The sequence below is a fragment of the Pundamilia nyererei genome, unplaced genomic scaffold, assembly GCF_000239375.1.
Source record: "Pundamilia nyererei isolate P.nyererei 1_Seehausen unplaced genomic scaffold, PunNye1.0 scaffold00102, whole genome shotgun sequence".
In the NCBI taxonomy this organism is placed as follows: Eukaryota; Metazoa; Chordata; class Actinopteri; order Cichliformes; family Cichlidae; genus Pundamilia; species Pundamilia nyererei.
This window is the reverse complement of record NW_005187503.1, coordinates 1430002-1455357: the sequence shown is the minus strand read 5'-3', so window position 1 is coordinate 1455357 and position 25356 is coordinate 1430002. Positions and strand designations below refer to the sequence as shown.

At 41.4% G+C, this 25356-nt stretch overlaps 1 protein-coding gene across 1 annotated transcript in view; it reads right to left on the bottom strand.

Moving 5' to 3' along the window:
- Positions 1–24825, bottom strand: part of celf3a (cugbp, Elav-like family member 3a) — a 34981-nt gene extending 10156 nt beyond the window's left edge. Inside the window, exons 1-7 of the mRNA XM_005740686.1 lie at positions 24367–24825; positions 23283–23435; positions 21662–21744; positions 7260–7308; positions 4075–4203; positions 2495–2574; positions 777–920 (exon numbers count right to left, since the gene is read on the bottom strand). Of these exons, the coding sequence (XP_005740743.1) occupies positions 777–920; positions 2495–2574; positions 4075–4203; positions 7260–7308; positions 21662–21744; positions 23283–23427 (630 nt within the window). The 5' untranslated portion in view covers positions 23428–23435; positions 24367–24825. The remainder of the gene's footprint in view (positions 1–776; positions 921–2494; positions 2575–4074; positions 4204–7259; positions 7309–21661; positions 21745–23282; positions 23436–24366) is intronic.
- Between the last annotated feature and the right edge of the window lie 531 nt (positions 24826–25356).

Here is a 25356-nt window from a genome sequence, read left to right as displayed (position 1 = left end):
GCAACATGCAACTGTTAGAAATACGCGCCAGCCCCGATAAGAGAAACTGACAAGCTTGGAATCAAAACACATTCAGTGGATTGGATCATTTCTTCATTCACATCTCTGAGCTGTAACCAAAGAATTTTATTGAACCCCGCCTTCGTTTTTGTCTAGCTTGGAGCTTTACCTGCAATTTCTCTAAATTACCCTTCCATTGAGCATTTTTTTAAATTTTGTTTTTATGTGACCTTTTTTCTTACTAAATTACAAACACATCAATCATGAGTAAAAGTCTCGAGAGGCCTCGTTAAACATCATAATCTGAACAACTGTAAATGAGGCAAATCTGAAACCATTTGCAGTAAATGGTCAATTAGCGACGATGACTTTATATTGTTATTTGAGATTTTTTTCCCCTCCCAATTATAATCATCTTAATATCATATGAGACATCTCTTTTGGATTGAAATTCTGAGTATAAAATGCTTGAATAGAACATTACAACTCAAGCGTCTCTCGAGTAGCTTTTTCTTTTATGTTTTTTTTGGGGGATTAAAGGATGGTTTCTGTGCCTATATCTTCCATCGCACTAAGATAGCTCAAAGATGATGATGAGAAAGCCAGATAGAGAAAACAAAGTGCAGAGGATAGAGCATTAAAAGAAATTACACAAAAACAGTTCACTTTTGATATTTTGGGATCAGAATAAATATTTTCAGCAACATGTTGTAGTGCTCTCATGACAGATAGTGTGTGTTTTGGGTGAGATGTGTATGTCTGCGGGTTTTCCTCACGGCCTGCGTGTAGGCGTTGTAGGCCCCGAGGTGCAGGGTCATGGGACTGATGACTCCAAGCTGGGAGGCCACCTGCTGCATCCGTCTGAGCCCTCGCTCTTTCTCAGAATCTGCAAACTTTACCACCAAGCTGGACGAGGCGCCCTGCGGAGGAAAAGGCAGAAAAATCAAAACTCCATCTGTCTGATGCTTTTAGCATCAACGCTCAACATCAGCAAGAGGTTAAAACACGCACAGTGGAAAGATTACCACTGTTACCACCACTACTCTGAGCATTTCTCACTGCATCCTAACAAAACTGGTTAGAATCCAATATTTTTACCTTACACATGCATTTTCCACAATGAATGCATCACTCAAAGACTCAGTGTAGTGTCTAGAGGGATGTTTGTGGAGCTCAAGGCTAATGACACTGACAAAAGCGGTTTGTGCCATCATCAAATAAGATTGGAGGTTAGAGCTAAGTGAACATTTTAATCTGAAAAATAGATCTCTGAAAACACAAGATCGGAAATGATTGATTCGAGTAAAACTGCAAAAGGCTGCAAGGTAAACTTAGAAAACAAACAAACAAAATAAAACAAAAACATTTATCAGTCCACAGTTTGACAAACCGATGACTCAGGCCTGCGGGTGCACAGCTAAATGACTCCAAAGGAAAAACCCAGAGTAGTCACTGAAGTAAAAAAAAGAAGAAGCCCAAAATAAGAAACTGATGTCTTAAATGAGTCACTGGAGCTGTTTAACTTCTATGTTCATTTCCCATTCTGCCTCACAGTGCATGGCTGCATGGAGCATTACACAGAGAAAGCTGCTGCCTCCCCCCCCAACCCATCCAAAAAACCCAACCCCATGGCTCCATGACTGGAGTTTGCCACTTAGAAACTCGAAAATGTTATTGTGGACTAACAAAGAAAACTTTGAAATGTTTCTGAAGAGCAGCTAGCGCTACTTATGTCCTAAAGAGAGGATAATGAATACCAGTGAAGAGATGGGAAACCTGACAGCTCGCCATCACCGAGGGGGAAATAGAAATCCCATGTTTATTAAAGCCTCTCACACGATGGTGCCTAGGTGACCGTCCAGCTAAAAGTTTTGCGATGCAGCAGAATGATGATAACAATCATCAAATTAGATCCTCTACAGATTCAAATAAAGGTAAAACACTCCTTGGAGTGACTGAGTTGGAGCTGAGACCGTACTCTAAATGAGTGAAATGACCTTTTTTATGCTTAAACTTAAACTGCCTGAGAGAGCATAGAGACCCAGAAAAGGTCTGAAAAATAATTGCTTGGATGTGTTGGATGGATGTGTTTAATAAAGGCTTACGTTCGTATTATTATTAGCTTAAAGTGTCCTGATTTAGACGAGCACATTTTATGATCCATTACTGACGTAAACTAAATAAACAAATAGGTTTTTATTTTAATTTTGACGCCCTACATCAAGCCACACTGCAGTAAGACCTCCAGAGATAAATCATGACCGCATTTTACAAAGAGTGTGTCCTCTATTGTGTGTGAGTGTGTGTGGAGGAGGGGGACAGAAAGGAGAAGTGGTGACCATTAGCTGAGTCACCCTGTGAGTCTCTAAATGACTGGGTTTGGAGCATCTGAGTGCGTCTGCTGGGTTCATTTGAATTTGTGTAACCATGCTGCATGTGCAGCATGAGTGTGCTTGTGTATGTGTGTCAGAAAGAGTGTATTTTGTGGACTTACAGGTAGAGTACGACTTCCGTGAAGAGCGTTGATGGCGGCCTGGGCCTCTGCGTTGCTCTGGAACTTTACAAATGCACACCCTACATGAAATGACACATCATTAAGCACAGCCCCTCTCTCACACATACACACACTTACACACACTATAACAAAAACGCTTCCCTTTAAATATACATTAGAAGCCATCTTGCATCCAGCATTTCATCTGTTACCGTGGCACCATTAAGCATGGTCCACAGAACATTCATTGCTTCATCAATCACAGCCCGTAAACCACCAAACGCATCATTAGCTATGACCAATAAAACCTACTGCACTATTAGTCGTGCCTCGTGCAGCAAACGCAGAAAAGTCAAACCTCTGTGTTTGAACTGTCGCGGACTTTGATTTACATGGAAAATATCATTAGCATTGTTGTTACTGACAATAGTCATTTATACGGTGGAGTTGCAACATGCTGCGAGCTTTATTCTTCGGATTTAAATACAAACGGTAAAACAAAGTCAGTCCACACTTCTACAGTCGTGACCGGGAATCTGGCTGCAACCAGTGGCTTTAAAGGATGCTCGACTAAAGGCTGCTTTTGTAAATTGTGGAGGGCATAGCTTAGCAAAATCATCTTAGTGCTGATGATTTTATTCAGTGGGACAAATATGAATTATTGCTAAGGTTTTTAAGTAGCTAAGCCATCGGGGGTAATAGAAATAAGATATGACATGGCTAATTGCATCCATTTAAGCAATATTTAAGTATTTAAATGTTTAAACGATGAGGTTTCAGACTATTTAGAGTAGAGTAGTAGAGTTTGTGGACAGGGGAGGACCAGCAGGGAGTTTAAAAGTAAACACAGTCAAAATTCATATTTGTAGCTCTTTAAATGTGAGGGGAGAACAGTTTTTACCTAATGAACATAGATGGATGAATGTTTTGCTGCTAATGTGTTGTTTCTGTGAATAATACTGTATCTTTCTGTAATACGTCTGGCGTTTATCAAATAAACAAAGTCCAGGAAGTCTCGCTAGATATTAAATGATGCAGGGACAACCATGGAGACAAAGAGTGGTATAATAAAAGCAGAATAACATGTAGCCATTGCTCACCATAATTTTATATTTAGTAAGACTTCTTAGACTTTATAGTTCCACCTGTTTAGCTGAGGAGCGCCGGTCAGCCATCAGAGCTTTGCATAGGTTGTCTGTTATCTTCACCAAGGATGTAATGTGCATGGTTGCATTAGTTTGCCTGTTTGTTTGCTTGTTATAAGGATTAATCTAAAAATATGCGCAGATTTGCATGAATATTTTACCAGAGGCAATCCTCAGCTAGACTATGAAGTAATTGACTTTGGAAGTTAGTTCAGGAGTTTCTGAAAGGACTCTTGAGTACTGTGATGCAGGACATTTTCTGTCATATTTTCAAATATGCTGCTCAAATGTGAAAAGAATAAAATAACGATGCTTCCAAGAAAAAAAACAAACGAATCCAGATTTAGATATCGTTCTGGGACTGTGCATGTTGTGGAGGGAATGTTCAGCCTTGATGTTGGATGTGTTTCACATGGCATGATTTCACATTATTACCTTTGCTGGTACCGTCAGGCCCGCGGAGCACCGTGCACTCCTCTATGCTGCCGAATGGCTCGAACATTTTCCTCACATCGGTGTCCGTCTGCTGCTTTCCCAGCATGCCCACAAACAGCTTCCTGTCTTCTAAGGGGAAGGAGATTACCAGGATGGGAGGGAGAAAGGAGGGTAATGTGTGGTAATGTGAGTGAGATTAAAGACAGGGGGAGAAAGAGATGTATTTGTGAGAAAGGTAATGCAAGTGAAAGCGTGCGGGGAGGGGTGGAGAGGGTGGAGGTAGGGGGGAGAAGCACCATGTCACTGTACATGCACGAATAACAGAAAATGACAACAGGGTGACAAGCAGTTACAAAGAGGGCTGGACGTTAGCCTGCTGTACTTCGGAGCACCACCAGAGTGCAGTAACATGAACGGCACAACAAACAGCATCTGGCGGTGACTCAAATGTTTGTCACCCTCTGTGTGGTCAGAGAAGCTGCTCCGTCTGTCCCTGTCTGTGAAGGATCAGACCAGCGATTCTGCATGTTTGAGCCCATTCACTACAAATTGCGCGCGCCTTACATTCCTGCAGATTACTCTCAGAAAGAACAACCGAGTGATACATGTTTTGTTTTATTTTTTTCCCCCCCAAAACTGTTCGTGATGCCATTTCTTTCCAATTTATTTCCGTATGATAATCAAATGTCAGAGACTTGAAGCTTGAGATACAATCAGTCACAGCGAACGTGCCATTATCCTTATTGCAAACCTACATACAGCCTAAATGTCAAGAAGATTATGTGGTTTGATTAGAAACACCTGCCTGGGTGGTGTGTTAATGGGGAGGGTTTGGGTATTGGCTGATGAAAAGCACAGAATTTGCTCACTACGCTGTGAGCCAATCAGTGTCAGAAAATGGATAAAAAACTGAAAAAAATCATGCGTTTATATATATAAACAGCATATAAACAAATGCCTGCATCTGCATGCTTCTTGTCTTGTGATACTAAAAGGAAACCAAAGGATTTCTATTACTGTTTTGTGAATTTTAAAGAGCTAAATAAAAATCTAAAGTGTTGATCCTTCAGGTTACTGGCATAGAATCTAAAATCACATGTTCAAAATGTTAAAAACTTGGACTGACTTTTAGGAAAATGGGCCCTTTTCACAGCAGGCGTTTTGATTTGCCACAGTGTGACAGGGAGCCAGCATGCACAATACCAGAACCCTGAAACTGAAGCAGCTAAATGGCATTCAGCCATCATTAATTTTATTATCTACACCTGTGCTTTTCCTACTGTGGCACGTCAAACTCCAGTGAAAACAGGCCTATTAGAGACAGTGGATGCTGCGAGAAAGAGTCTTGGATTATTTCCTGGATGTCGACTCAGATGTGAGAGCTTTTCCAACAGCACAAAAACTGGAGCGTTGCATATTTTAACTTCATTCTTGCAAAAACCTAGCACATGTGATGCAGCGGCTACTGTGTCTGAAGCAAATTTCAAGTTTTAGTTAATATCAGGATCCTTTAAGTCACGTGTGTAGGGTTAGGGGTAACTTTTATTTTAGCCCTAAGCTAAATAGACTTATTTTATTTATTTATCTTTTTTTTTTTTTTACCCTTTATTGTGATAGAACAGTGTAGTGGAGAGAAGACAAGAAACCCAGCATGAAGATGCACAAATGGCCCCGGGGCAGATCTGAACCCAGGCTCTACGTCATCCCCACAGCACATGGGCAGCCCACTCCACCCAGCTAAACCAGTGCCCAGATAGCCAGATTTTAAGAAAATAACAGATTACATTACATTTTAAATGCACTCTCACACATTTTGACATGTTTGTTTTTCCTGTTCCTAAATGTTTTATAGCTAGGTATAAAAATGCGTGGACACTGAATAAACCCAAACCAAAATCACCAACCTAACTCAAGCTGGGTGTCTCGATGGAGGGTAAGAGGTTAAGTGATCAGATGCTTATTATACCCTTTGTACTTTTCTTAATTACTAGTTTAAACGTAGTCCTGCAGTCTCTAGTGATTTGGTTATCTTTAAAATTTGCATCTGGATGAAGTCAGATGTGACGCATGTGAGAGCGTTTACCAGGTCACCGGCAGCCCATCTGGGCTTAGGGTTTGGTAAACATTACAGTCTAAAAATCAACAAGCAACATCTCTTGGTTTCTGAAAATTCTCCATTCAGATTATGACTAAAAACAAACCCAACCCTAAAGGGAGAGCGAGCTAGTGTTATGCTTTGAAAATCAGCAATGGTAATGTAAAATGATATGAGGTATGAGAGATGAAGTATCTTTAATACCTCCTGTCAAAACCTACCAGTGTTTTCTTTTATGATAGCGTAAGTGGCTGTGTGCAGTGTGTGATGTACAGGTGTAGTTTGACAGCAGCAAAACATCCATCTTGACAGGCAGCTGAGCTGACTACTCAGTCTGAACAATAATCTGCTGAAGGGCTGATAAAATCTGTCATATTTTCAGTGCAGATTGCATCTTTTAGGAAATAAGGGGCCTTTAACATCAGAACTTTAATAAAACATCAGCTCCACTGTGTCCATGGTGACGGTGCATGACACTCTGGGTTATGGCAGCTTGTCTTTGTTTAGTGCGGCTGGAAGAGGCACATTTTTAACCAACACCACTGGACACAAACCATGATCTCCTGGCTGATAAATCTGAAAATTATGGCGCCGCTAACTGCCTCAAACTGTGCCGTTATCTCTGCGTTCGATTTTGCGGTAACCAGTGCAAGGCCACGGTGTCAAAAGAGAATTTGTGATTTATGGTGAGGCACAGGAGATCTATCACATATATAACTGTCATATCAGTGCACACCATTTAAACCATCTATCCATTTTTGTAACCACTTATCCTACTAACTATGCAGTGTGAGTGAGCGAAACCCTAAAACAAAGATGTTCAGAATCACCGATTGACCTCAAAAGCATGTCCGTGGGTGAAAACCAGAAAAACGTGCCAATCGTTTACATCTTGCTGTCAACTTACAGTCCTAATCATCGCGCTGCACCGCTGTACTTTCCCTTAACGCATCCTCCACTCAAGCACTTACCTCGTGCAGGTGTTTTAATGTCACTGCAAGACTAACTGACATGTTATCGCTGATATTTCTGGAGGCGTTTATGTTTGAACAGGTGTTGTGTGTCTGGGTTGGGGACAGGTGTCTCTTACCCCCTCTGCTTTCGCTGTCTGCAGGCTTCACTTGGATTGGGCGGTTCATCTGGAAAAAGATGACGTAGTCGGTTTAAATGCAGGTCAGGGCTAATCAACAAAAAGAAAAACGCATTCATTTTAACATGGCAAAAAGCATATAAGCATGGAAATAACTGGCACAAATTGGAGTTTTAATGTGGCAAATGTGCCCCTTGCTGTTATGTAAATGACAAAAGATGATATTCATGTTTGTGTGCTTTATATAACCATTTATGTAAATGCAATTATAACTGTAGTACACATTTGTGCTTGTTTAGATGTTTGCAAATGTGGTCTGTACTCCAGTCGTTTATATTTACAAACCAATTTCTCTCCATTCCTTTTATTGGGCCAACTCGACTCCAACAGGCCACAGCTGACACCGATATGTGTGATATTACATTTGCAGTGTCATACAGTCTCTCTTTCTCGCCCCACCTCCTCTCTCCGAGTCTCTCTCTCAGAATCAGCTCTAATCCTGCCGTCTATCGTTCCCTCTCCCCCTATCACACAAAACCAGGAAAAGCACACACCCACGCGGGATTGGGGAAGTGATAAGATTAAGAACACTCGCCAGCTAATCTGGATTAAAGGAGCACGCAGCATCAGAATAGAGAGAGATTCTGAGCCTGACAGAGGCAGAGACGGATGTCGAGAGGGAGGAATATCAAACAAAAACGCGAAAGAAAAAGCAGGGAACACGCACACACTTTACATTAAGTGACCTTTTTCGCTATTCATAAAAGGCCGCTTCGCCGTCCTCTTCCTGGCTATCCGACTATTCAACCTCCAGACGAAACAGCAGCTTGTCCTTCAAATGTATTAAGCATGAAAAGGACCATTGAAAGAAAGCAAGCAAAATAATGTACAAGGGAGAGCAAAAAGGGAAGAAGAGCGGGATTGGGTTTGATTTGGGAAGGGGGGGGGGGCATATGGAAGAGAGGAGTCAGGTGGGGGATGTGCATGCGAAGAGAGGAAGGGTGATGAGTCGAGGTGAGAGCAACAGAGTGACACTCTGTTAACTTTGGCTTAATGAAGGTCTTAATTATGGAGCTGGTGACATTTCAGCCAGTCGCTGATCCTGTGTCACTGATTGATCCACTGTGATCAGTCACCAAGAGACACTATTGATTGGTGTCACGAGGACCCGCATGAACAAACATCTGTGCTGAACCACGAGCTGAAATATCCCCAGCACCTGCTATACAAGGCCCCCGTGTCTTCTCATTCAGAGCAGTCTAATCGAGTGTACCAATTAATAGGATGATGGAGTTGATGGAGGGGAAGGCTCAGAAAACCATCTTCCAATCAGCTAAGCAAATGGAGGTCTTGCTCTGGCGGGCAGTGAATAATAATTTTTTAGTTTAAATTTTTTACAATATGCTTAAGAGAAGATATCATCATTCCAACCGAGTCTGCATGCTAAAATTCATGTACTCCGGGTGAAGCTCGACAAATATACCTCACAGTACGTTATCGGCACAGTTTCTTGTTTATACCAGCCAGTTCTCAGGCAGGAGAGAGTGCAACAACAGCCTGTGCAAAATAAGTATTACCTTATTTACCACTGTTTTTCTTCGCTGTTGTTGCCCATGCTGTGATTTAATCTGTATTCTTGCTTTATTCTTCACACATACACCTTTCTAAAGAACGCACCATGCTATCAACGGATCTGTACTGTTTTAGTGTGAACTGCCCAGTTACTGAGATATCAGCTTTGGCCTGGTTATTATAAGAATCCACAAACCTTATTGTGAGCAGTTTTATGTTGGAAGCATTTTCTTTTTACTGTCTACATTCACTACATTACAGCCGTAAACTTCATAAAAAGACAAGCATAGCTTTTGTGATGCCACTGTTTGTTTGTTTTTTCAAAAAAAATCCCTGCTTCAACGTTCTTTTAGACTTTAATAGAGACAAAAATCAAAGTCATGATGATCATCTTGTGTTCAGTAAACAATGAAACTAATGTCTGAGACTATAAACTCATCAGGAAAGCATTTACTGAGTTCATTAATGCACACATCCTGTCAGATGCTAGTATGCTAGCGTGAGCCTCTCAATGTGTCATTAGTCATCCGTTAGCAGTGGCTATAGCTTGTCAGACTGAGAGAACATCAATGTGTTTGTGCATGTGCATATGGAAAAACTTGTGAAGGAAGGAAAACTGATGGTGGACCAACATGCTAAACAAGGTGCTGCTGCTTGTTTTGTTTTGACTGATCTGAGATCCATCTACATCTACAAGCTTCTGTGATTCTCACTATTATCATCATTATCTTAACATATAACCACCCAAGCCAGTATGTGCAATGTAAGAAACTCCTAATAACTCCTTTGACATGTATTTAAGGAAAATCTTGATGCTGGATAGGGGATGTCAAATCCTGAACAGGTGCAGGCTCCACCAGGATTTTCAGATTAGCATATATAAGAAAATGTTGTTTGACGAGACCAAAGTTTAACCAGCTATTCTACCAAAACTCCACCTTATTTTTTTTTATTCATAATTTTAATACCCTTGTAGATACTGACAGTCACTCAGTGTCTGAGCTATCAGTTATTGCACGCCACTCAATCATAGCAGGAAGGATTCTTCCACACATTGATACAGACATCTATAGATAGCTAACTAGAAATAGAAGCTATTTTGGGGTTAGCTCTCTCTTAAAGCACCTTAAGTCAATGCTATGAATTAATGGCATTAAATTAAGTGGCAAGTTTGATTGACATGTTTGAATGACGCTTATAAAAAGCCGCATGGCCCATATTTCACTGTGGGAAGACAAATAGTGAAGGCCGTGGTGGTGGTGGTGATAAGGAGAAGCACAGCAGATGGCTCAGGAGATTGGAATTAGAATATACAAGAGGAAAAACAGTGAGAAGTGGAGGCCATCAAGGCTGTGCCACTTCAGATCTGCACAGCAACCGGCTGCCGGTCTGATAAAGACCATGCTCACATGGCCATCGTCATGACAACCCCAGAGATGAGAACCCCCACATCAGGTAAACAAGGTTGCCCTGAACAACCTGCAAAAGAGACGGGTGGAAAACAAATGAGGAGGACAAAGGGTGCTTCTAGGTCAAGAGATAGAGGGATTAGATGTGCAGTGGAGGAAGGGAGAAGACGAGCAGGGGGAGGAAAGATGAAAGAATAAAAAAAGAAAAAAGAAAAAGGGATGGTAGCGGCTTCGTTCGTGCCTGTTGAATGTTGGCGCTGCCTCGAGAGCAGATGCAGAAGCAGGGAGAAAAATATCTCCGTCTAAACCTCAACCACTAACACACACTTTACAGTAATTTGCTCTCTCCCCTCCTCCTCCTGTTGCTCCCCTCCCCTCCCCTTTCTCTCTTAGGCTTGTTTACAAAAACGGTCCCATACTGTGCACAGACAACACGCATTCAAACCTGCCTGATCAACAGCCCATTTCACCACTGTGTGTTTTTGCTATTGGATTTTTCTTGCTCCCCCTGCGCTCCATGTCCAAACACGCCATGCAGATATTATATATACAGTCATCCAAACAATGCTCCGTCGGCTCCTGACGGTCACAGTGACGCGAGCGCACATCTACACATACTTAATCTTTTCTTTCTGTGATGCCGCGGGGGATTTCACGAGCATTATGAAATATTAAATCCACAGATTATCCAATCAAATAACAGCTCGACCCCTTCGCCATAATGCATGACCCCCCCCCTCTCCATGCCATCAAAGTTCATACACTGCAACAACAAGCCCAGAGAATCTATATCGTCAAACTGATTTAACAATTTGGACTAAATCTGCCGATGTATATTCAGCATCATGATTGCATTTAGGAGTATCTACATTTAATAGCTTTAACCCATTAAAAGAAATAGGTAATACAGACATTGCAAGGGCAGAGAATTTAGCTGGGACTGGAGGGACGTGTCCCCAGCAGTGATTTGGGTAATTTATTTTAAATATTGTGGCGAGCAGAGACGCACTATGATAGACATCAGCGAGACTGATTGAATTTCCCTTTTCAGCTACTTATTTTATTATTTTGGGGGCATTTTTATTTTATTACAAAATGACAAAAGAGAGAACAGAGAAATGTGCTCAGGAAGCAGCTCTCTCTTTGATCTTTAACAAAGCACAGAGCATCACACTGAATCTAAGTGGTCTCATCCCAGGGCATCAAATACTGCCGTGCTGTCAGATGGTGCTGGAGTCACATAGATATGCACAAGGTATGCTTTGGGATCAATCCCATGACGCACTGACGGCTATAATGGATGCCAAGCATCTCTGCATCCAGGAGTTTGTTACCCTGGAGACTACCTCTTGCTTCAGATTTTGTGTTTTTAACTAGATTTAACTTCTTTTTAAAACTCACCAATTAGTTTTGATTTCTCTCGCTTTTTACTTTCACTTTTACTCTGTGATTAAATATCGATAAGAAAAGAAAATCCTTGGTTATGTTTAGAATGAGGTTGGTATTTAGGTTAAATATGTCCTTTCACACCATTAACCCTGCAATTGGAAACAAGAGGCTTACCCAGTGTGTTTAAATGTGATGCCAGGCTGTAATGTACAAGCTGGGAGCACCAAAGCCAAAGGCTACAAAATGAGTATCTTGACAAGGTGCATTTAAAGTCTTGGACATGAAAACAAGCTGACTGAACACACCTACACTATATGGAAAACAGAATTAGAGCACAACAGCTAATTTTTTCATTTTGATGTTTTCAGTCCCATGACCACAGGTGTGGTCAAGCACATAGCAACGCAGTCGGCTTTTTCGAACATTTGTAAAATAATGTGAGCATGATGCTGTAATAGGATGCCACCATAGCGACAAGTCAGTTTGTGAAATTTCTTCCGTTCTAGATATTCCATAAATGGTATTATTGCCAAGTGAAAGTAACAAAAGTCACAACAACTCGGCCACAAAGTTGCAGACCACGTAAATTACAGAGCTTGGTCGCTGAATGTTGAGGTGCACAGTGCGTAAAAGTCAACTGCTGAGCGCCAAACCTCCGCTGGCATTAACATCAGCACCAAATCTATGTGCCAGAAGCTTCATGGCATGGGCTTCCATGGTGCTCCTGTGAGTGTAATGCATAGGTGCATTTGTCCATAGTGTATCTGTCCTAGAACAGGGATTATCATCAGCGCAGCACTCAGAGTCACAGTGCCCCACATAAAATAAAAAATGCTAAAATAAAAATGTTTAGAGCTATGCAGTCTTATTAATAAGGTTTTATTTATCCAGGGAAGGCTAACTATACATGAAAAAAAATTGTCAGACCAAAATCGCAGCTGTTAGTTTAAAAAAAAAAACAGAAGTGCTTGTTTATCATTGCATATTCTACTTTCTGACTAATGTGCTTAAACACAATCTATGCAAATCAAGTTTACTTAACTCTCTTCCAAGCAAATGGAGACATTTTAAGCACAAGGATATTTCTCAGACTTTGCACAACAGTCCTTGTGCTTAAAATGTCTCCATTCCCTTGGAAGGATGTTAAGCACAAACAGATTCACAACCTTAATAAAACACACAAGGCTCACCTGTTGTAAATACAAGACTGAATAAATGGCTTTTATTCTCTAAAAGGGCTCAAACTAAGTAGCCTGGTGTATTTAGGTGTATTTAACACCCTCCGCAATCTTTTATTTAACAGTGTACAGATTGAGGAGTGGCCATCGCCACCGTGGAAATGCATTTTCATGTGCTACAGCAAGGCAAATGTGTTTTAGATAGAGTAAAGCATACTGATGATGACATTTTTCTCGCCTTACTATTATGACCTGCAGAGCTGATGATAATCTGTCTATATAGTAGGCTGCTACTGCTGTGTGAGTGGTGGGGAGGGGGCCACATTTCTGCTGCCTGTTTTCTCTCCAATTTCAATACATTCTGCTTGTACGCCCGAAAAAGCTGCTACTCTGAATGGTAAATATATCAGCGGAGACCGTCACCCCGCTCTTTCAAGAACATTTACAACAGGGAGGCAGAGCTGGAGGGGAAGAGGAAGGGGGAGGAAGAGGGAGGGGAGGTGTAGCTGGGTGGGGCGGGAGGGGGGGGGCACAAAGACAATTTTCCATCTTCGCCTCCCCTCCGCTCCATCACACAGCGCTGGTCATTGCATCGTGCTGGTCGCCTAGCAACCTGGCATCCCTCGTCCCAGCGGTCTCCAGGCAACCAGACCTGCGACCGTAATCAACCTGCCACCTCCCACCTCCCCGCACCGCCTCCTCCTCCTCTCCCCCCGTCTCTGTTCCCTCTCCTGTCTCTGCTGCTTTTTGCTCCCTCGGTTCTCCATCCACCTCCTCTCTATCGTTGCAAATGCACTTACGCTGAGACGCACTTGTGAATTCACCCCGTGGGGAGAAGAAGAAACACAGGTGGAAATTGGTATATTAACAGGCATAAAAAAAATTAAAATAAATAAATAAATACATAAATAAAATAAAGGAACAGAAAAGGGAGATTGCAGTTGATCACACAAAGAGTTGGAACAAAGCGGCACACAAAAGCAGAGATGCACAAGTGCGCTCCGTTAGCGTTTGCACACGTGGATGCACACACAGATGCGCACACACATGGGCGGGCAGCCACATAAAGCGGAGAGAAAACTCAACCTTCTCCTGAATTCAGTCAAACACAAAGAGACTGACAGCACTTGTGCAGTTCGATAATATTTAAACAATGTCCCAGTCTTCAGTGTCAAAGCCGCTTCCCGGTGTTGTCTCCGGCTCTTACAGGGTTCACCAGTCTGTCCGGCGCTGACAGTGTCTCGAAGCTGACATTCAGCCGTTTAGCCAGACAGACAACAAAAATCCTTCAAAGTGAAGAAACCGAATATCAAAGAGTAAATTCCTAACAATACTCGAGTTGACTCTCAATTGTTTTGTCTGTTCTGACTGTTAAATATTCATGTCAAGTGTTGTTTGACTCGAATCAGTGGAGCAGAGGGGGAGAAAGAACTGAATCACAGGCAGATTTCTGTGTGTGTGTGTGTGTGTGTGTGTGAGAGAGAGAGAAAGAGTGCAGATAGAGTCCATGTCCTACTTTTTTCCCTTTTTTTTTTTTTTACTTTAACTGGCACGATTTACACATTTTAACTCCACTACAGTCCATGCATGCTCATTAGATAACCAGTCCTGCACCAAAGTTCAAAGAGCCTAATGAGTTTTGTGGCAACAGCCCTTCTCTGCTTTTGTGTGTGTGTTCGTCTAGCAAACACACACTCCCCAACCCCCCCAAAAAAACACACAATTCCTCAGTAACAGATGTCTGTATTTAAGCTGATAAACACACTGCCTCAACGCACCTCCAGCCTTCACCACCCTTACACCACCCACTGTTCATTATGTCAAACTTTCATTCAATCCTTCCTCCCCTCCCCCTACCCTCTATTATTTCTCCCTCCCCGCTCCAACTTCATTTATCCAATTTCTCTCTAATTCACACCCATTTACCACCTCCATAAATCCGATCTGCATTCATCATTACAGTCGCCCCAGAGTGACGTACAGAGGACGAGCCCTTTTCCCCCCTCTCTGTTGTTGTCACTCTGCGCCGCCTGTCCTGCCCAGCCGTGCATTTATATGCATGCATATGTAAATGAATCGACGCGTGAATGCACACTTAACTCCAGATAGATTCATCAAGTGAACGCACTCGCTCCGAGGCGCGCTAATTGCTATCATCATCAGCATCATCCCCACAACTCGCTGGCATCAAGATATAGGTTGCATGTGGAGGCGCCAATTTATCTCCGCATTGTCAGTGGAATAAAAGAGTTATCATGTTCACATCACGGGAGCATGTTTAAGCCTTTAGACTTTCTGTTTTTGTCTCTCTTTTTTTTTAAATGCACATGAAAATGCCAATTTCTGATAAAGTGAAGCTGAAGGGTGGAGGCTGAGCAAGTGTACAAAGCTAACAGGTATACAAGAGATTGTTAACATAACCCTGCAACCCACCATAGCTCGTGTGCATCTACAGTAGGAAGTTTGCTCAAAGATTAAGGGCACAAATTACAGCACTGCGCACTAAAACTTCCTATCTCATATCCTGTGTAAAAAGCCGGAGCTATATTTAGTACGTGCATTTTTTTCAGACTATTGATAAAACCCTTCTGTCTGCTCCGTCTGACTCCTTATGTCTGAGTAAATGTCAAGCTTAGTCAGATGTTCCACCACAAAGAGGGCTCTTTCCTCTCATACGTGCAGCTTAAACGCAAAGAAGGCCTCGCAGCGCAGATTTCCCTCTCACACACGCGGCTGATAGTGAATGAAGAAACCCGAGGAGAGCTCATAATAAACCCTGCAACTTCCATCCATCCATCCATCCCTATCTTTGGATGTGTACTTCCCCCAGGAAACACGTGCACACGAAAGCAAACAGACAGTTATGCACACTCGGGCACACAAAAGCACGCACCCTTCATTAAACCGTGTAGGTGTGAACACCTGCCCTCCCTTCCCCCAGCTGCACATGCAAATACACTCCAAGTACACACACGGCTGCTCCCCCCACCCCAAACTTGGGCACAGGCTCTCTATTAGATTTAGATGTTATTCATTTTAGATATTAGATTTAAAATGAACAGCGAGGCATTGTTGCAAATATTACTTTAAGGAAGCATTAAACAGCTTCGTGACTATCCAAATGCATATGATTCTCATTAAAGGAAGGAAAAGCTTGACATTTTGCCTTCTTGTTGAGAAAAATCACCACGGCTGTCATATCTATGCAGCATTTATAAACTAGATTTTGAAGCTTGTTAGCTTAGCTTGTTAATCCGGCTGTTGAAACAAGATGATGTGATATTCAGAGGCACTGATCGGTGCATTTTATTCCCTTCGGAAAGAGATAGATGAAAAGAGCTAAGCTAACTGTTTTTATGCACAATTTCAAACTAACAAGGTTGTTTTTTTCTTTATACAGCACACAGCAGGAAGTAGTCCCCCATACTCCAAACATGTTTGTACTTCCTAGACAAAACATGCTGGAGGAGAACATTAAAAGATGCCAATGAAGAAGTGCCTTAAACTTGTATTCCATGTGACTGCCATCAGAAGGCGAGATCTGTGGTTGCAAAATGACTTTCTGTCCTATAGAAGTTTTGCACGTGACGTCATGCAAACATTACCTAAGAGCTATCTGCCATATTGGATGTGATACAACCACCAATGGTTAATTGGGTGACTTCCTAGAAATTGCTTGCTGTTGCTAGGTAAAATTGGTTGCAAAGATGGTGCTGCGGAAAAAACCCTCCTTGCGATAGTTTTGGTTGTTTGCAAATTGCCACTGTTGATTGTACTTTTGATGGAAATTGCCAACTTGTCTGCAAACACTCACCATGTACTAGCAGAGCGGGCAGAAAACGTTTTTTAAAAAAGGCACCACGCGAAAAAGAAAGAACCTCAAGCTACAGAGTAAAAGTTGTAAAAATAAAAAGACAAGTTTATTTTGAAGGCAAACAATTTACGTTTTCTGTTTTTGCCACACTTCTCACAGTTTTACAACTACTTGGTGAGTAGTTGGAGAGTGTTTGCAGACAACTGGGCATCTTCCATGCAAAGTACAAGCAACTGCGGCAATCTACTACCAACTGGAGCAATTGCAAAGAGGTTTTTGGTGCAGCATCCCCAGATTCACCTCATGACTGGTAGGAACCTCCAGCAAACAGTTAGGGAAAACACATTTTCCCTTGTCAACAACTCAGTCAGTGCAGGGGATCAACCAGTGGTTGCAGTTTTAGCAACTGATTTCTCAGCGATTGCCATCAACCTCCAGCTACCACTCCCCAACCGGTCGAGGAATGCTACATTTTCCCTAATGACCGGTGGTAACCAGAAGTTTGCAGAGCAGTCTCTTGGCCTGTGTGATTCTACATTTTCACATATTCAAAATGGTGCACAAGCTATCACATGATCACTGCAAAACCTCGCAGAAATCTTGACCTCTGCAAAGACTTTCATTGTGAGTTTTTGGGCTTAATAGTCACTCATATTTAATAAAAAAAATGTAATATTGTAAATCTTGGCCATACTATGTTTAAAAAGTAAGAATTATCCGTGGTACACATACTGTTTCTCGGTCAGACCTTCCCATCTTGGTGGCATCAATTTTTTTTAAATTTTTTTTATTGTGTTTTTTTCATTCGTTTTTTTAAAACCAGACAAAGTCACAGCATCAGTGAAAAGGCTTATCTTGAGGTACCAAAAAAGGACTTCAGCTAAGCTAAGCTACGTTAGCCTGCTGCCTGCCTGCAGGTTAATATTTACTGGACAGAAATGAGAGCAGTATTGATCGTCACATTCCTCTTGACAAGAAGACAAATACATCCCAATATGTCAAAATGAATTTTCCTTTAATCTATTGATTATTTTCCTGATTAATCACGCTCTTTACAGCCCATTGTGACATTAACATTATTTTTGTTTTAGACAAAAAGTGGCAAACATATTCAGTTTACTACCACAGAGGCCCAAAAAAACCTGAATCTTTGCTGTTTTTGCCAAAAAATTACATAAAAAAATTAATGCATCGTGAAAATGGTGCTGATTCATTTTCAACTATTTTGATTATTTCAGTTAATTTCAGCTCGACCGACCTTATTTGACATTATTGAGATCTAAGTTCAGTTTTGGAGGCTGCTTTACAAAATGGCTATGATTAATGTGGCATAATGTGGACGTTATTATCTCAGAGTGCCTCACAACAGCTGACCAGACCAGACAAATGGCCTGAGACAGTGCAGAGATAAAGCGATAAGAACAGAGGGGACAAGAGTACAAGATGTCCAAACAGGACAGAATGAGTGCAGCTCAGGAAGCAAATCTTCTCTCTCAAACCTCCATTTTCACACTCTGAGTGAATCTGCTGTTTTTTTTTATTTATTTATTTTTTACTCGTGCCCTTTTCCCCCCTCCTCCATTCTCTCGCTTTCTTTCCTCGCTTTCAGATGAATGTGCTTTTGACACTCTTCTTCCACCTCACACTTAGAGACGGACTCTCTCACCTGAAATTAAACACGAGGCCAGGTGCCACTCTGATACAACCATCTGTTCGGCCCTGTTCTTTCTCCCCCTTTTTTCCCTTCTCATTGTTAGCAATGAGAGGGGAAAAATAGTACAGAGGGAAAAAAGGGCTGTAAGACTGACCCTTTCTTCTCAGAGAGGAAAAATGCATTTTCTTAAAATAAAAAGCAGTCCTGACTGTTAATGAGATCTTTCAGCTTTCTGTACATTCAGGTGTGCTTTCATTTAAGCTCTCAGTCCTATAATTGCTATCATGTTTTTCCTTTTGTATCACCCTGGCCATGAGATGCCAAAGTTAATTATTCTTTGGCAGTGCAGGTGCAATTAGATGACAATTACACCACAGCTGGTGGCAGGGGTGGGAAGCAGATCTTGTCCGTGTGGGCGTGTATGGAGCTAATAAGATGGTTTTCCTCTTGCTCTCTTTTTTTTCCATGGCAAGGAGGGGGAGGGCAGGGAAGGACTGGGAAAACACTTGAGGGTTTAGCTTGTTCCACACGGCTTAGAGGTAAGAGGTTGTGAGGAAAAAGAGCTGCTAGAGTAGTAGAAAGGGGGGGGGGCTTTATCATGGAGCATTGGGCCCTGCTGATCAGCCTGCGAGAGGTCAGGAAGGTCACGCTACTGTCACACTAACAACAGGATCTCTTTTGTTGCCACGTTAATACCATCCTGCCCCTTCAAACTGTCCCTGCCTGCCATTACAATGATACCCTACTGCTATAGTATTTTCTCCCCCGATAGAAAATGAATGCTTTAAATAATCAAACAGGCATTTATATTTTAAGAACAAAAAATGTGGTTTGAGCTCATAAAAATCTGCTTTTGGATTTCATCTCCTTCTTTTGTAATTTAGACGTAATAAAGACAGCATTTGACCTGTACCCTTAATGATGAGTTCTGACACCTCAGTATATATAAATAAAAATGTGGTTTAACAACCATTAGAATAGTTTCCCTGTTTTTCCAAGGGTAGCTGCACAGGCAGAGACCACCCTTGCAAATGTCTGATCCACACCCAGTCGTTTTGTTCTATTTGCAGTCCTGAAATATAACCGAAATTACTCAGAAAAAGAGCTTCAAGGGATACTCCTATAACCTTTCAAGGGATAAAGAGTTAAAGGTTCTCAGCTTCGCAGCAGAAGAAAACACTTATCAGTAATACCTGCTGTTGTTTATAAAAGACTCCTCCATGAATCAAAAACCCTGCTGATTTAGTCCTCAGTTCTGTCCTGAAGTTGGTCATGTTCATTATACACACCTGGCTTTTTCTTTTGGGTGTTAGCGGGTAAGCTAACATCAGCTAACTCGCTAACGTGTTTGATTTACTAGCTAACCTCGGCTTACATCCTTGCTAACAGTGTTATGCAGAAGGTTAAATAGCAAAATATTTCACATCAGTTTAAATTTTTCATCTTTACGTGAATTGTGGCGTCTTTATTGTTGTCTGTTTGAGTTGCCAATTTGTCGATGTTAGTGATTTATTCACTAAAGCTTTAGGTTAACTTTTGCTAGTATCTAAATACTAGCCTCAATCTTACATGATAGAACCCTGAGCACTTGACACAGAGGTAAGGCACTTTAGAGTGAACATCTTTTACATTTTTATACAAATTATTTTTTTAAATATTTTTTTGTATTTAGATTATTCAGCAGGAATAAATATACAGTAAATAAACTGTACCAGATATAGCTAAAACTTACATTTCTTTACATTTTAATTCAATGTTGTACTGGATTTGATGCCATTACCAGTCATTAGACAATCCCTGACTGGTTGGTAAGTAATCAATAGAGGATGCGGGGTAGTAAAAACCCCTACTTGCAATTGTTTTGGACAAGCATACTGCTGCAGTCGCTTGTAGTTTATATGAAAGGCTACGACTTTGTACCAAACGCTTGCTTGAAAAAGTGCAACACGGTGAAAGTTGTACCTCAGTGCTGCTCAGTCAACACATTCACTTTGAATGCAAACAGTCTCAGTTTATGGATTGTGTTGCACTTTTCAGTTTTACTGTCTTGTCCAAAGCAGTTGGTAAGTGAGTGCAGATAAGTCAGCATCTCCCACTGCAAGCTACAGCAATATGCACGTAACCATATCACAGCACTGTATACCTCTTTGCGACAGATTTCAGTGGTTGCCAAATGGTTGCCAACCAGTCTCTAAGTCTGTGTGACAGGGGCTTATTCACTAATGGTCACATGACTGCAAAATCTGAATAGTTCCTAGTCAGTGCCAGTTAAAGAAAACTGTCGAGCATCAGTTTACAGGGCTATTACCAAGCGAGAGATTCTATAAAGGTTAAAAGGTTTAAAAGTTAACCAAGTAACACACTGAAAAAAACTGTACAACCAACCACATATAAAACTGGATAACTATTTATAAAAAAATTTCTAAACAGTCTTTATTTCTGTTTACCAACACGTCATGGATGGATTACTTTTTGTCTGTCAACTACTGGTTTAATAGATGATCTATTAATAGTTACTGTCTATCCTCTACTTAGAGTCTCTAAGCTTGTCATATTTTGACGTTTCTAGGCTAAAAAAAAATGTATCAATTATGAAAAAATCTTTAGCTGCAGAGTTACACTTTTCACCTGCTTCTTCTCTTTTCCCTCAAAAACTACAGTCATGAGCTGCCATTCAGAAGAGGGGGGGAAAAAGAAGTGAATGATGTAGATTTCAACAAAAATAACCAAAAGGAAACAGCGGTGAAGCTGTCTTAGTAAAAGAGGAAGCAGCGGTAAGTCTGGGAGCACACTCTGTCTCAGTAATTCCTTGCCTTGTCGCCTTGTCTCCCATATAGTTGGTTATTATAGAGACGCGGCTGTCATGTCATATTTAGCTCTGGAAATGTCATTTGGCAGCACACCTGCTGCCTGGCTATGCTAATAAAGCTAGGTTTAACTTTGATTAGAATTCAGTGAGAGAGATGGATCGAGAGGAGGGGGAGATGGAGAGAGAGAGAGAGAGAGAGTGAGTAAGAAAGACAGAGACACGGAAAGGAAGAGAAACATCAAAGAGAATAAGAGCTGGCAAAGTCACTCCAGCAGCGAGCCTCATAGCTGTCTCTTCCGACCCATGACATGTAGCAAGATGACTCATGCCTTAACTGGATGGATATGTCTGGATGCATCACATATGAAACATAAGAGGAGGGGAGGGGCAGCCTCTGACCTTTATTGGTGCAGATTAGCTAAAGGGGGAAATCAACCCTACATGTCAAACTTGGTTAATTTTCCCAGGGTCCTGTGCGGCATGGTCAGATAGCCCGGCATGCCAGTTATTCTGCTTCTTTGATGTAAACACATACACGTACGCCGTCAAAGACTCGAAAAGACAGCCACACACTCACCCCCGGTAGCGTCTTCTGCTCGTGCAGTGCATTCTGGGCTTTCAGGGCAGACTCACGTGCACAGTATGTCAGGAAGGCACATCCTGGAGAAACACAAGGGGCACGAGATCACTCATATAAGTGCATTGATTTTTAATGTCTATATAACGTCAGCTGGCAGCCACCCTATTATAAATATACCATTCGGTCATATGTGTTCTTATTTTATTGAGATTAATAAACACTAAGAACGATTCTGGGTCAACGTGCGTTCACATTTTCTAATAAATGTACAAATAAAAAGCCCCCGTGCCTTTAATCAGACTGTCATTTTTTGTTAAGCAGTTCCTCCTGTGGCACCAGAGATCTATGGGATTATTAAAATAATATCTATTCAGACACAAGCAGCCTGAATGAGTATTTAATATCATGCTGTTCAGGCAAAAATGTATGCACTCCTACATAATAGAGAAAGGCCTTCATTAACCTTTAGGGCTCCACACAAATCATGAATATGTAAATGTATGCAGAATAGGTGTTATAGGTGTTAGAGGACCCAAACCACCTGGCCTATATGTCTCCCCAATGACTGATGGTTTATGTGGATTTATAAAAGCTTTTGTTTTCTGCCCTCAGATTTGCATTAGGAATGACAGCACGGATCATTGTTCAGCTTCGGATCGCTCTGCCAGCTTCGGTCCATCTGTCAAACAGGATTTTGAACACGTCGAGTTTTCCTCCTAAATATACGGAGCCTGCCCACCATGTGACGAGGGGAAGTAGTAGTAGTAGTAGAAACAGTAGTGGCAGTGGGTGGCACCAGTTCTTTCAAACTGAGCGATATCGCCGTATGATACTAATTAGCGTCTGACAAAACACTTGGTTTTTTTTTTAGATGTATCTCAGACAAATGCCTTCCTGCTGATGAGAATTTACCAACATTTAAGTGAAAAAGTACACTCACATCTGAACTCAATTCAAGGAGTTTGGAGATGACAATTTTGGCCCTCTGTGAATAAAAATCAAGCTGGCAGGAGGGAACTTTTTTTATAATGTTTGTGTCTTTAAATTCAGATTGTAGCATCATGAGGTAGGCGTAAAAGGAAACCTTCCAGCGTGCCCCGAAGCCACGTATTCATGGAGTTAATAGTCATTTTATGTTTGTTCTAACTGTATTCAACAGTTTTTCTGCTGCTTCCTGTCGTGTAGTTGTTTCCACGGTAGGCCTAAGGTTTAAAAGCACATTGGCCTTGGTAAACCTCAGTCAGAATCACTGTCAATGATAGACGATAAAAATATGATATTTTATTTGTAACTGTAGCAAAGTCTATGTGGCATGAACGGATATTTGTCCATGTCAGAGAGCGAGTAAGATAATCTTTAATTCTTTTTATTTTAATTTGTATTTTTTAGTAGAAACACTAAACAGGATCTACAACATAAACCTTCCACCAGCTGTTCATCACAAAGGCTCCAAAGGGACAACAGCTCGATGAGAAATCATCCCACCTGACTCACACCTATTGGAAATCAAATCAGAGCATATACAAGAGAAAGCTTCCCCTGTCACTGCACAACAAGCTATAAACCAACAAATTCACGCCTCATTTTTTTTACTCCTTTAACTGGACACCTCCCTTACCTTTGTGCATCCCCGTGTACTTGTCCTTTATCACTGTCAACTCATAGATCTTGCCAAACTGCTCAAAGATGGGCTTCAGGTCCTTCTCTTCCAGGTTTCGGGGTATTTGCCCGATGAAGAGCTTGATGGCGTCAGGCTCCTTCATTGAGAAGTCTGGGGAGGAATAATAACACACACATACACACACACACACACACACACATATTCAGAGACACATATAGAGTGGAGGCGGTCAGGAGGAGCAGACAGGAGCCTGCGGGCTTAAATTCACACTGCACAGGAGGTGCAAACAGGAGGCCGAGGATGGAGGTACAGATGGGAGCGTTCGGCGAGAATGGGAGGCTGAATTAATGGTTTCTACACCCTCTGAGATGTGACAGCCCAAATGCTGTGGTAGATTTCACAGAAACGCAGCACAGTTGCATTGCTCTAAAGATTGTGTGTGTTTGTGTTAATTTTAAATCTAAATTAAAACGCTCACAAAGTCCATGAGCTCACTCTTGCCAGTGGATACATCTAAAAGATGAATTTTAAATAAATGTATCAGCCTCCCTTTAAATAAATAAATAAATAAATAAATAAATAAATATTTTTATTTTAGAAAGAAGATATAGAGCAACTGTTTTGTCGTTTGCTTGCTCAAGAAAATGAAATTCAAAATGTAAATTACCCCAAATGACCTCATAACTTTCATATTTGTGGCGTCACATGGACACCTACAAACACGACTCACGGCTACAGAGCTCAGGTGCACTGCTTTTACCTCAAACTGGGAGAATAATATGCAAAAAAAAGGGGGGGAAGGAACGTGATGCTGTTGTAAACGATAGTAAACAAATTCTGAATTGCTCTCTGGGCCGCTTATATTCGAGCCCCCTTTTTACAGAAACATGACATTGTGTCTGTCAACACAGCTGGAGACCTGCGCTCTCTTTGTCAAAGACGCTGGTGACAACAACAATGACCCGAACATGATGTATATATAATACACATATATATAAAAATATATTGTTTTTTCTTTATTTACACCACAAACAACAAAGGGATGAAAAATAAAAGAAGAAGAAAGAAAGAGAGATAATACCTGTGGTGCTGTTTGTGGCAACGAATCGGCGCGATCAGTTGATGCCTTTCTTCTTCTTCTTTTTCCCTCCTCGCTGTTGTTTACTTATCAAACCTCAAATTACTCAGTTCATGTGTCTGCCAGAGCGTCTTTGGATCCTGTAACAAGTTAGGCCCGCACGCCCCCTAAAACAACACAAGTAACATCCAGCGACGGTCCTTTATTCGGCATGAGCGTGCTTTTCTAGCTCTGCTTGTTGTTTTTTTCCACTGCTCTTTCCTGACAGATGCTCCGTATTTTTTTCCTTTCAAATAAATCTGGTGTATTTAATATATATATATTTATAAACAAATCTCTTACTGGCTTGGCTAAACGGAGAGTGTTGAGATAGGTGGATATTTAGGCTTCCTTCAGTAGACTGTGGGGAATTGGCAGTCTGGCTGGCTGGCTGGCTGGCTGTCCTCTCCCTCTCCCTCTCTATGTGTGTATGTGCGTGTGTGTGTGTGTCTGTACTCCTTTGACGTCGTAAGCCGGTGTCTCCCTCCCTGTCCATCTCAGCTCCATCCCTCCCCTGGGCCGTGATGTCTGCCGCCAGGGACTGTCGCTAACTTACCAGCCCTGTGGCAGCCGGAGAAAAGGAGAAGAGTGGAAAAAACCTAACTATATATGTTTATCCTGCTGTACTCTCCTCAGCGATTTGGTTATTGGTTGTCTAAAATATTTTATTTCTTAATGTTACAGCACAAAAATCCCCCAAATTGGGGGATAAATAAACCATAATACAGTCATTGTTGGATTCAAGATACTGGACGTTTGAGTATAGATTTGGGGGGTTTTGGTTTAGCATTATCATCACAGTCACATAATTCCCTTGTTTCTGTTGATATTTGAATCATTACCTTATTATCCCAGATATATACACACATACGTACATACATATATACATATACATATGTATATATATATGTGTGTATATATGTGTGTATATACATATATATACATATATACATA